Source organism: Typopeltis vanoorti, chromosome 3 (genome assembly GCF_054136105.1).
Source record: "Typopeltis vanoorti isolate ZY-2024b chromosome 3, IOZ_Tvanoo_1.0, whole genome shotgun sequence".
NCBI classification, from domain to species: Eukaryota; Metazoa; Arthropoda; class Arachnida; order Uropygi; family Thelyphonidae; genus Typopeltis; species Typopeltis vanoorti.
Window position 1 is genome coordinate 127137193 of NC_143551.1, and position 13914 is coordinate 127151106.

Below are 13914 nucleotides of genomic sequence, written 5' to 3' on the forward strand. Positions count from 1 at the left end.
TTTTGCAAAGGGAAGAACACCAAAATATTCCCAAAATATTCATCTATAAAATCAGAGAGAATGCTCACAAATATCGTCAATTTAGATCACAGTTTTCATGCTAATTTCTTTCCACATGGAGCAGCACATGCATAGCCACATTCATCCTGTCCTGGCATTTTAAGATTTTTTAAAAAAATATGCCAAGTGGAATGATCTTTGTGATTCTAATGCCTTTTTTCCTGGGTGGATTACTGTTTTCCATCTTCTGATTCAAATATTTCTAGTCAAAGCATTACTGAAACAATTCTTATTGGTATGAAAACAATCACTCACCCATTCTACTTTACATTCTCAAAAAGTATGCCAAATATGTACAAGATAAGTATCACACATATCACAACTAACTTTCATAAAAACTATCTTCCTTTTCTGTTTATACTAAAGCTGTAAAATAGTCACAAACAAATCAGACATCCAAAACTAATTTTGATGGGGGGAGGGGGGTCAAATCATGAAATCTATACTGTGTCAAAATAACCACATTTTTTGATCTCCTGCCAAAGTCACAGTCATTACTTTTGTACAAACCTGCTTTTGCCTAATTTTCACTCTGATACTTCTAATGCATTGTTAACAATGAAAAAAGCCTATTTTCAAACTTTTTCAATTTTTTTTTATCCAATTCTTGAATTTAAAAAATCATGGTATGTACCTCATACCATTTCAAACATGCATCGATCAATTGCATCTCTGATTTTATAAAAAGAGAGTGATCAGAAACAGAACAAACTCCTATTCAACATCAGCAGAGTTGAAGAATGGCACCATCAACATGAGAAAAAAAAAAAAAAAAAAAACTATCAGAAAAATTAGTAAGCACCAGAGTGACATAAATAGGTGTCGATGAAACAAAACAAAAAAAAAAAAAAAAAAGATTAAAAACAGGTGTAATTACATATATTACACATACTGGACACTGAATCAAAAACCTTTATGCAGATAGTAAACGTCACTTACACAGCATATATGCATATATACATTCTGATTTTAGCATTTTTAAATTCTTCCTGATATTTTCATTTTTCATATTCTGACATTGATGTCATCTGTTCACTTCCTAATTTTTTTCATAAATGTGGTATCCAGTTTTTGATCAACTGTTTTATTTCTGACTCAACACTCAGATACATAACTTTTTCCCATGTTCCTGTCTATCTTCATTGTTTTAATCTTTCTATTGTTAATTTTCATGCCAAATTTGTTACAGCTTTTATTCAATCTAGTTAAACAATCCTGGAGACTTGAACTAGATTAATTTAGGAATAAACTAATCTAGTGGAATAAGAAGCACAGAGCAAGTTTGATATCACTGATTCTAGTATAAAATTTAATGCCACTTTCTTTCATAATGTGATCCACATAGATGATAAATAACAGTGAAGATAGTGTACAACTCTCTCACTGATTTTATACCTCCTTTAATTCTGTCTTACAACTTAAATGGAGATTATATATTGCTTTGTGTAATGTTCCATTTACCTCATATAACTCAAGAGTTCTGAACAGCTTTTCTCTTGGCACTTTAAATTAAAGATGCCAAGAAATTATATTCTTGGTTTAATCCTTTATCCAAGCGTAAGCAAACAAAGTTTGCACCTAAACAATTTTCAGAACTGGGTAACTTGTATAAAGATGCTAATGACTTCACATTACTTGCCTTGGTATCCCATAATGCAAAGCACATATCCTTACTGACATGTAAATGTTATGCATTATGGGAAGGGTCACTACCCAGATCAGTTTCGACCTTTATTGAGGCCTAATCAGTGGGAGCCAAAAAGTAAAAGAGGTGATACCAAGACAGAACATCACTTGTTTGATGGGTGAAGCACTAATGCTTTTCATATTCCCCTTTGTCTGTGAGGGAAATTCTTTGAGTGGAGTGTTATTGAGCTCTAAGCTCGCCCTGTGAGGGCATTGAGATTAGCAGTGTTCAGCTGAGCATAAGATAGATGATAGATTTGGGTCTTTTATATTTATAGTATTCCGCATCACTGTAGTCTGAAGCTTGTTTTGATCAGTGGGTTTGGATGATTACTTGCCTTGATGAAGAACTTTTCTGCTAGATCATGGAGAAGGGAGGAGTTATAGGGAATGTTAACTTCTCTGTGAATCTGGGAGTTTCTTATAAACCATGGGGAATCCAGAATCATCCTCTGGCATTTGTTCTGTATCCTTTGTATTTTTGAATATTTGTATTCGAGGTATGACTCCATGCAGGAGATGCCTAAGTGATGACTGGCTGTGTTACCATCTTATATATAAGTAGTTTGTTACGTATATCCAGCTTGCTTCAGCTGTTGATCATGGGATAGAGTTGCGCAATTGCTTTAGATGTCTTTGAGCCAATGTGTTTTACGTGATTGCTGAAATGAAGTTTTTTGTCAAGCAGCACGCCGAGGTATTTAATTCCAGTCTGCCATGGAATCTTGACTCCTAACAATGTTCTTCTTGCTCTGGACCTTCTTTTTGGAAAACATTATAGCTGAACTTTTGTAGGGGTTTACTTGAATCCTCCAGTCCATCAGTTACTTTTCTAGTGTATGAATACTGCTTTGGAGTCTTCTGATTGCCAGTTGGGGGCTGAGAGATCTTGCTAACAGAGCGGTATCATCTGCATATAATGCATTGATGGTTGTACTAGGGTTTTTGGGGATGTCAGCTATGTATATTGAAAATAAAAGTTGGGGCCAAGAGAGAGCCCTAAGGCATTCCAGCCAAATTTTCCATCTTGTTGATATAATTTCATTTATTTTGACTTGCATATATCTGTCTTTGAGGTATGCATTGATCATTTTTATTAGCTTGATTGGTAGGTTGAATTCTATGAGTTCATAAAGCAGGCCCTGATGGCACACCTTGTCAAAAGCCTTTGCAACATCTATGAAGATTGCAGCTGTATGGAGGTTCCAATTGTAGCTTTTTGTGATATGCTCAACCAGTCTATGTATCTGTTGTACTGTATTATGGTCTTTATGGAATGCAATTTGCTCTTTTGGAACGATTCCTAACTTGTTCGTTTCAGATTGAAGCCTTGTGAGAATAACTTTTTCAGCGATCTTACCTAGACAAGGTAGAAGACTGATAGGTCTGCAGCTTTCTGGGAGTTGGGGGGTTCTTTCCAATCTTTTTGATAGGGATGATGTCGGCAGTCTTCCAGATTGCGGGGAAAGTGCTGAAATCTAAGAGTAGCGTTGATTATGTTGACTAAATGAATTATAGCTTTTCTGGGTAGTAATTTGATTAATCTGTTGGTGATGCCACCTGGCCCTGGAGCCTTTTTGTTGTTCAGGTGGGTTATAATACTTGTTATTTCTGCTGGAGAAGTAGGTGTGACAGGTTCTGAATTATCCGTTTGTTGTCTTAAGGGTTGCTTGACCCGGTGATGAATTTTGTAGATAAGGTTGATATTTAAATTTTCGTAACAGGGGTTACACTGTGTTTCCAAGTGGTCTATTAGAGCTTCAGCTTTTCTTTGTCTGTGTGGGCTGTTCCCTTCTTGCTCTGTATTGGGGGAATAAGTTGCCTTTTAGTGCAGAAGGATCTCAAGAATTTCCAGATGGAGTTGTCCTCTGGGTAATTAGTCAATTTGGTTTCCCAGTCTTGGTTTTGGTGTTCTTGAAGAGCTTCACGGACTTGCCCATTTAATCTGTTCAGTATTAGATACTACAACAAAAGAGCTTGTGGGGCTCTTGTGTTGTGGTATCTCTTTTGGGCTTTGTTTTTTGCTCTTATTAGGTCCATGATTTCCTCAGGGATCTGGCTGATCGGATGAAAGAGTGTAGTTTGGGTAACTGATTTTATTGCTTTTTTGATTTGGCTGGTTAGGTTTTTTTACAGCAATGTTTATCTCTTCTTTATTGTGAATAATGGGAGCTGGGCAGATGTGCTCTAGGAGAATTCTAGAGTTTGTCCCATGGTATAAAGGAATGCGGAGGAGTGAGTTGCTCTAGCATACCGAGCTTAAGTAGGATGGGATTGTGGTCAAAAGACAGCTTGTTTAGCGTTTCCAGCTGATACTGGTATCTAATGTTTCTGAGGATGACTATGTCAAGTACATCTGAGCTTCCGACTGGACTGTGATGGGTGGGCTCTGTAGGTCCAGCTATAACTGTAGAGTTTTGTGTTGAATAATTGTTTAATGTATAACCTTTATTGTTTGTGGAGCTGAACCAAGCTATATGTTTGGCGTTGAAATCTCCAGCCATAATAATAGAATCCGTAGAGCCGAATGGAATCCAAATCAGATGCTAACAGTGGGATGATAGGTGGGTTGCATGCAGTGTAGATTTTGATGCTGCCAGTATTGTTAGAATGAACTTCAATACCTGTTATCTCAAGGTTCTTGGTTTGCGGATTGGTCAGGGCATTGTGGCTTAATAGTTTTTAACAAATACGGCTGAGCCTCCTCCACTAGCAGTGAATCTATCTGTTTTGTACAACACGTATCCCCGTAATTTAGGGCTATTAGCTGGCCTGAGATGTGTTTCATTTACTAAGACTATATCAGGGTTGTATCTTTGAGTAAACTCTTGCAGTTCCAGGATTGTGTTGCTCAGTCCATCAGCATTCCACACAGTGATGAAGCCGAGGGAGTTAGGCTTATATTTTCTTTTATTCATGATTGAGGGCTGTCAGAATTGAATGAGTGCCTTGCAGGAGTCTTTTCGTGGAGGATGGCAATGGATTTGTCATACTGAATTCCTGTAACATGGTAGCTAGCGAGGCAGTTAATACTGATGTTAAATTAGAGCTTATTTGTTCATGGGATGAAATAGCCTTAGTTTGTATGGCCTCGGCATAAGTTTTGGTCACTGCTGCAGTTTGTTTTCCTTCCTGAGTTGTCGAATTAGAGATTATTTGGACTGATGGGCAATCTGCACCGCTGCCTTGAGTGTCGCTGTGGAGCAGTGGTAGGGCAGCTTTTGCTAACCTGCAGTTCTTTGGGTGTACAATGCACCCCATGTAGTTGGCAGGGTGAGGTCCTCTGCAGTTGGTGCATTTAGCTGGTGCGGATCTTAGTTTTGTGCATGTGATGGTCTGGGGGCCCTCACCGCATTTTAGACACCTGAAGTTGTCCTTGCAAAGTTTTGGGGAATGGCCAAACCTTCGGCACTGCCCAGCTGATGACTTTTACCTTAGCGGCTCGGCAGAAATTCCCAGGCCACAGATAGCAGTCAGTTCGTACATCTGCTTCTGCATCTTGTCAATCTCTACCAACACCAGTGGCATAGGCCGCTTATCTGACCTGAGCATCCTGCTCACTTTGACTGGGTCAGGCCCTGACTCAAAAGGTCAGCAATGATTTCTTCAGGGGTAACACATTTGGTGACCCCATGAAGTACCACCTTCAAATTCTTTTCACTTGGTAAAGCAAATGTATGGTAAGGAAGACTTTTGTTGTCCATTAGCTTGGTCATTTGTCTATAGTCAGTTATAGAGGCTGGCTGGATTTTGATTCCTTCATCTAGGTTTTTGGCCCAGGAATATGAGATGTTATGTTCCCTAAGGGCTGATGAGACAATGGCCCATTTACCCTTGTCCCTTAATGGGGGGGGGGCCTTTTCGGTGTTCCTTGGGACATCCGGTGTTGGTGAGTCTTCCTCCACCTGGTCTTTTGTTTGAATGCCCCCCCCCCGTGAGTTGTTTTGGCAGGGGAGTATTTTGATGGCAGAAACAGTATGAATTCTCCTTGTGTTACCTCCTCCTCTCCATCCTGATCATTAGATGCTTTATAAAACCTGGCCAGTCAGATTCAAGCTTGTCCATTAGTACCTCTAGTGACTGCTCCTTATTAAGGATCTGTATCTGCTCTTTGATATTTTCCATATCAAGGTGGCATCTCCTGCCAGCTGGAGCTGTTTGAGAGCAGTAAAGAATGTGTGAGTCTTTACAGTGAAGTAAGCCTGTTGGCCTACAGATATAATCCCACAATGCTAGGGGTCTGCCAGCAAAAATCCTGTAGACCGAGGTGGTCTACTAGCAATGTCTAAACTTGTAATGCCCTACTAAATGGGGAAAGGAGTGTCAAGAACTCACTTGGTCACAGAGTGAAAACCTCCCTCCCTAAAATAACATATCCACCACTGGTCCTCATAGTGGGTGGGACCTACATGGCCATCAGACCTCTTGCATGTTTCATGCAGAGGGGAAGACAGTGGAAATCAAACTGTGTTAGGACCAGTGCAATGCGAGTTCCCAAAAAACCTTTTATGAAATTCAATCAGGCACAGTCTAAGATAACATGTCCGATCTCCAAAACAATTCAATCTCTAATCCCCAGTCAATCTGATAGCAAGGTTAAAACAATGCAGGTCATATTTCCATATACGAGTAGCCAAAAGGCGTCACACCTTATTATTAAAATACTTTGGATTAGAAACAGTTGTTGGGAGTTTTTCCACTTGGTTATACTATAAATTAAAGATACCAAGAAATTATATTCTTGGTTTAATCCTTTATCCAAGTATAAGTAAACAAAGTTTACTCCTGAACTATTTTCAGGACTGGGCAACTCGTAAAAAGAAGCTAATGACTTCAACATCACTTGCCTTTATGGGATGAGACCTTAATAAATGTTGAAACCGGTCTGGGTAGTGATCCTTCCCATAATGCATAGTATTATACATGTCTTTAAGGATATTTACTTTGCATTATGGGATACTAAGGCAAGTGATGTGAAGTTATTAGCTTCGTTATACAAGTTTCCCAGTGCTGAAAATAGTTCAGGTGCAAACTTTGTTTGCTTACACTTGGATAAAGGATTAAACCAAGAATATAATTTCTTGGCATCTTTAATTTATAGTATAACCAAGTGAAAAAACTTCCAACATCTTGGCACTTTGTCACATGCTTTTCCAGATCTACAAACTTAAATATAGATCCTTGTTATATTTGCAAGATTTCTCTCTCTCTATTTGCTATAAAGTGAAAATCTGATCTTGACCACCTCTATTTGGCCTGAATCCAGTTGTTCTTTTCCAAGTTATTCTTAGCTGTTTCTCAAGTATATTTGCATAAAGCTTACTTGGAATACTCAGTAGAGATATTCCTCTGTAATTCTCACACTGTTTTATTTTCCTTTTTATAGACAGGTACTATGAGAGCTTTACTCTAATCATCTGGAATACAACCTTCTAAATTATGCAGTTCAGCCACTGCAAAACTTTTATACCTCCAAATTAGGGCTTTTCTGGTCAAATATTTACTCCAGATGTCTTTCCACATTTCTGGTTTTTTTTAATAGCTTTTTCTAACTCAAATTCTGATATGTCCTCCTGGTTGCCTTTCTGATTATATTTTCTACTACTATTCTGTCACCTGCTTGTTCCATTTAACAGTCTTTCAAAATAATTACTTTGGATAACCAGAATATCTTTAGTTTCAGTGTTCATGTCACCTTTAGCATGTCAATCTCTGCTTCCATTTACTGTACTCTTTCCTTCATTTGTTATCTTTTCAATAGTCTCCAGAACATTTTGCCACCTTCCTGATATTTATCTTCTATATTCTTACCAAAATCTTCTTGTTCAATTTTGTCCAGTTAAAACTAAATGGTAATGGCTTCCTATCCCAAATCTGCTATATACTTAGGTTCAAAACCATCATGAAGATACTGCTGTCAATGACATTTTTCTTATCTCTTGTGTCTTGTCTTCATTTGAATTTGTGCACAATGGAACATTGTATTAGTGGTGATTAGTCTGTGTCCTGAACAGAAACCATTGAGCAGGTGACTATTATTACTATTAGCACTGTTCTTTTCTCCAAATTTTCTCAAACATTTTTATATTTCCGGTATTCATTTCTTATTCTGCTGTTTTAGATCTCCAACAAGACCAACTTTTCATTTCTATCAGCTGTTTTCTCTAATAACTTGAAAAACTCTCCACTAAAATCTGCCAATGGGATCATAGGCACAAAATTATCAAATTGCCCATTCTGAAGTGTTTGACCATATCACTCTACTCGATATTGTCAGTTATTCAAGAAGATTATCCTTGTGTTTGATTATGAGTACTATAGTTAAAACTAATGATTGCTTTCCACAATCATTAATTACTGTCTGAAAATAACATCTTGTATTTGTTATACAGGAGAATCTCATCTATTTTCATCTTTGTTGTTTGGATAACACCAATTATCTCTCGATACTTCTTATGCTGATAGTACCTATCTTGAATTCTGCAGATGTTGAATTGGTGTTTGTTCCAGTAGCCGAATTTTTCAATGTTCATCTTTGCTCTCTGATGGAAATAGTGGGGTCCTGCTTAACTAGGAGGCACCCTAAATAGCATGACATCTTGTTGTACCATCATTGTCTTTTGGTTTAAGCTGTATTCTCTTGATAATTAATGAAAGTAGCATATGGAAAGAATTAAACAATAGTTCATTACCATCACTGATATGCACAGAATATTGTGATAACGATGTAAACTTTTGTACATGAAAAGTTTATATCATTACACCCAGATCAGAAAAAAATCAGATTATGAAAAGAAATCAGATGTGCTGGCCAAAGAAAATCCCAGAGAGTTCTTTTGCTACACAGCACACAAAAGGAAGAATCATTATGTAAGGATAATATTAATGCTGCTGATGGTAGCATGGTGACAAAAAAAAAAAAAAAACAGTTGAATTACTGATTGATCATTGCACAATTCCTCGGTGTAGACAGATATTACACAGAGGAAAATCGGGTCTGTCAAACCACACCACTGGTACTACCAAAAGGAATGAGTGGCAAGGAACCTAGGTTCCTTGTACCAAGTTCTAGTATGAAAGAGTTCAAGAGAGAATGGGAGGCCACATTCATGTTGCAACTAACAGTTTGGTTGCAACATGGATGTCCAGGTTAACAGCGACTTATTTTCTCAAATATCCAAAAGTTGTTAGTGTATTTTTATTTGAGAAAATTAGTATCTGATCAACAGGACATCCATGGTGCATTTAGTTGCAACATGGACGTCCAAATGCACAATAGCTCATGGTTTATAGAGCTATTTTTTTTTAATCATTTGTGTATTTCTTTTAATACAGTGCATAATTGTATATAAATATATAATAGTTTGTATTTTATACGTTATTATAAGATTTGCCATCCTGCTCCTTAAAATTTGCTCTGGTAGTTCTGGTCTAATTTTCACAAATTACTACCACTTGGGTCTTCTAAAAAAAAGTATATTTAATTTTAATCATGCTTCATTTTTTCTTAATTTTTTTAATGATTTAACTGTCTATATGTTTTAATGTGTATTATGTGAAGAATTTAAAATTTTAAATAATCTGAAATCAAAAATTTTACAAAGTTTGTGCTATATATATTTTATATTTATATATATGTATGTATGTATCATTTAAAAAAGGCAACAACCTATAATTCAAAGCAATATTAAGCTGAAGAGATCATTTCATCCCACCTCTCCCAAAAACAGGTTAGGCTTAATGTGAATTTCATTAATGTTATGATAGTGTGGTTAATTGTCCCTAATAGTCTGTTCTCAGCTTATTTTGAGATTTGAAAACCAGCCAATCGTCATAAGGGACTAGCTTTTCTTTAGTTGTTCTGGGACAGGATTCAAAACCACATCTTTCCTATCAGAGGGCACTGTTACTATTGACTGAACTATGGAAGATCTCTAACAAGATCATTGTTTTCTAAAACAATGAAACTTTTCTTTGGAATAAAATTTAAATATTTAGACTGTTTCTGAAATTTAAGCATTTCTACATCACAGAATAAATAGAAATTGCAATTTAATTTAGCATTTCCCCATAAAGTGAAATTTCTGTTATTACTATAAAAAACTATAAATGTACCTTAAAAATCCCCGTCGTGTAATAACTTCTGCATGTGAATCATTAACAACCAATCCATCTTGGCTCAAGCCTTCACCATTAACACATCTGTTGCCTACAGGGAGAGGCAAAAAAAAAATTTAAAAAAAAATATATATATATATACATACACACAGTTATATGTATATAAAGTAGATTTTAATTTAATCTGCTACAACTATAACCTGAAAAATAAATAAATAGAAATATAATAATTACTGTACAAAAGAAGACATTTTGTCTAAATGAAGACAATTGGAAAATTATTTGAAAGCATTACAAGAAAAGGCTGTTATCTAATGCAAGATGATCTGATCCTACACCAGTTTTAAATTTTAATAATTATCATCATCATCATCATCATCATCAAATTCCTGCCATGTACCCTCAAGGGGTGTACAGGATATGACAGTACTACATGAAAAAATTACATCATTACTAACTTCCTATCTACAATTTTCCTACAAATCAGTCTGTTACTTGTCAAGACTCCAACATTATCAGATCTTATATTTCTATCGTCTAAGGCACTTTGTACCGTATCAATCCACCTATATCTTGGTCTTCCTCTGGGTCGTTTTCCTGCCAACCTGGCAGAGAACACTTGTTTTGCTAATCTTTCCTCTCCCATTCTATTCAAGTGACCATACCACCTGAGATTAGCTCTGCTAACGCATTCCTGGATGCTGACAATGTCAAGTTCTTTCCTAATATCCTCATTTTTAATATGATATTGCCATTGATGCCATCTGTTCACGCCTCTAATCTTTCTCAGGACTCTCACATCTGCGGTCTCTAGACTTTGGTCAAGTGTTTTACTTCTGACCCAGCTCTCAGATCCATAAGTTAAAATTGGTTTGAACACAGTCTTGTATATACAGCTAATTTAGTGTTCCGACTAATTTCTTTCTTATTCCATATGAATTTATTCAATTGACTTCCCACCATACCAGCTTTGCTGATTCTGTTGTCTATTTCTATATTTAGTTTACCATCTTCAGTAAAAATTGTGCCTAAGTAGCTGAAATGTTTTACTTGTTCAACAGGTTCTCCATTCACAACACAGTTGACATTTTCAATGATTCTGCCTATTTTCAATGTCTTTGTCTTTTTATTGCTGACCTTCATACCATATCTATTACAACAGCTATTCAATTTAGTCAGAGAATCTTGCAGACTTGTAGCGGATTTATTTAGAAGTATAACATCATCCGCATAAAGCAAAGAGCTGACATTAACATCTCCAATTTTGATATCAGGTTTAATACCACATTCCTTCATAATGTGATCCATATAGATAATGAATAACAGAGGGGATAATGTACATCCTTGTCTCACACCAGATTTAACATTAAACCATCTTCCTGTACTTCCTTCAATTCTAACTGCTGACTCACAACTCAAATAAAGACTAAGTATTGCTTGATATAATGCCCCATTGACACCATATAACTGCAGTGTATTGAATAGCTTCTCTCTTGGCACCTTGTCATATGCCTTTTCCAAATCGACAAAACTTAAATACAGGTCTTGTTATATTCCCATGCTTTCTCGACTATTTGTCGTAAAGTGAAGATCTGATCCTGACAGCCTCTATTTGGCCTGAATCCAGCTTGTTCTTCACCAAGCTTTTCTTCCACAATTCTTCTCAACCGTTTCTCAAGTATACGTGCATAGATCTTGCCAGGAACACTCAGTAGGGAAATACCTCTGTAATTCTCACATTCAGTTTTATTTCCCTTTTTATATATGGGTACTATGAGAGCTCTACTCCAATCATCGGGAATTCGTCCCTCTGTCCAGGCTTTCTGAACTATGCAGTGCAGCCACTGTAAGACTCTTATACCACCATACTTCAGCATTTCTGGTCGAATATCATCTACTCCTGCTGCCTTTCCACATTTCAAGCCTTTGATGGCTTTTTCTACTTCAAGTATGGATATGTATTCCTGACTGCATGCCTGGTCAGTGTTTTTTATCACTGTGCTGTCATCACTGCTTGTTTCATTTAGCAGTTTTTCAAAGTAATTACTCCATACTTCAAGGATATCTTTTTCTCCTGTTTTCATTTCACCTTTATCATCTCTAATTCCTTTTACAGCCCTCTTTCCTCCATTCCTAAGCTTCTTCAACAACCTCCAGAATATTTTGCCACCTTCTTGATATTTAATTTCTATATTCTTGCCAAAGTCCTCCCATGACTTTTGTTTAGCTAGTTTTACACACTGTTTAGCTTTCTTACATTTGTCTCTGTATTCTGTAAGAGTAAAAGCTGACTTATTTGCCAGGAACTTTTGATATGCTTTCTTCTTTTCCTTCACTGCCTCTTTAACTTCCTGTGTCCACCAGGGAGTTCTGATTTTTTTATCCTTGCACACAACCTCACCACATGCCTCTCTGGCAGAATCAATCAATGTTTCCTTCAGAGTTTGCCACTGAATCTCCAAGGTTTGATTCCTGTTCTCAAACTCTTTCATTTTCTTTTCAATAATATTTCTGTATTTTAGTCTACAGTTCACATCTGAGAGCTGCTCAACTTTTATTCGCTTTAAAACTTTCTTACATGTTATTCTTTTCAATATGAAATTCAATTTTAATTTTAATAATTAAAGATATACAAATAATGGAACTATTTAGTAAAAATTATATGAAAGTTCAAGCCTTAAAAATTTTTATACAATAATTTCATCCATGTAAATCTGATTTTTCCTTTTTGTCATTTATTTTTATTTGTTTTATTAATTTCTCACATTATAGGTCCCTTTCTTCTTTAAGAATTAATGCCTAATGGAGAACATTATCTTGCCATGTTGCAGAATTTCTTCATCCACAAAATGTAGAGTTTAAAATTTTCAAACAACACTATCTTCCAGCCAGATGGAGCAACCTGTCTTTATGCACTGAATATACGATGGTTTATGAATATCGCCTTCAACAAATGGACTGGTTGATGCAGATCAATTGCTTGGCCACCGTATTTGTCTGATGTAACTCCATTCAATTATTATTTTTATTTATTTTTTTATGGAATCATGTCAAAACACTTGTCTACTCATCAAAACCTTGTTCTTTGGATGAACTCAAAGTCATAATAACAAATGCAATTCAAGCAATATCAGTGCATTAATTATGCAATGTATTCACTGAGTTCAAGAAAGGGATTGAACAATGTATCAACAATGATGGCAGCTATGTTGAAATGTGATAATGAAAAACTGCATTAAAAATAAAACTTTGTAAGACTTGAAGTTTCATATAATTTTTACTTAATAGTTCCATTATTTGGTAAGTATATAAAAGAAAATGAGATGGGCATTGAAAAAGAATGCTCCTAATTTTACACAAATACAAAATTTTTAAAACTAGACTAAAAAAGCATTCTGATCAAACAACCTGTGAATGTTACCCCATACTCTGCTGATATTCTTCCTTTAGTTTTTTATTACACAGAATTGCTCCAAGTCACTTCCTGAAGTTGTCATAATCACCAGCTCTGTAGTCTCACATATACCCTTTCTTAACTGGTAATTAACTGGCATTGTTTGCATGAAATGTATACTGACTGACAGCTATTAGTGTATACAACTGTTCTGGACAGAAGCGTGAAATGCATATTACTCACTTTCTTTATACTGATTACAGGAAGAGTAATATTTTCTTGTATAATGAGACCTGTGGAATATTCATAATTAAAGAATTGCACATATCCCAATGTAATTCTGTCTGTAATTCTATAATTAAGGAAGAGTAATAATCTGTCAAAGTACTATAAAACTACAGTAATCTCCCAATTATCCAACCTTCAAATAACCAAACCTTATGACACATTTTTTCCACTTTTAACAGGAATTTTTCTGCTTCTGCTGTAGTTAAAAAAAAAAAAAAAATCTAACTGCAGAAGTCAGCATTTTATTGCTTCAACAGTTTATCATCTTTTTTTTTGTTCACTACAGTATTCATTACTTAATGTACATAATATTTAATGAATTTATTTAATAATGAAGATTACTGTTGTTTGTTATCTATTTTGCAAAA

The 13914-nt window shown here is 35.8% G+C and overlaps 1 protein-coding gene across 1 annotated transcript in view; it reads right to left on the reverse strand.

Annotated features, from left to right (window-relative positions):
* Positions 1-13914, reverse strand: part of LOC150108545 (uncharacterized) — a 241446-nt gene that overhangs the window by 82308 nt on the left and 145224 nt on the right. Inside the window, exon 5 of the mRNA XM_090390486.1 lies at positions 9862-9955. Coding sequence (XP_090246612.1) covers positions 9862-9955 — 94 coding nt within the window. The remainder of the gene's footprint in view (positions 1-9861; positions 9956-13914) is intronic.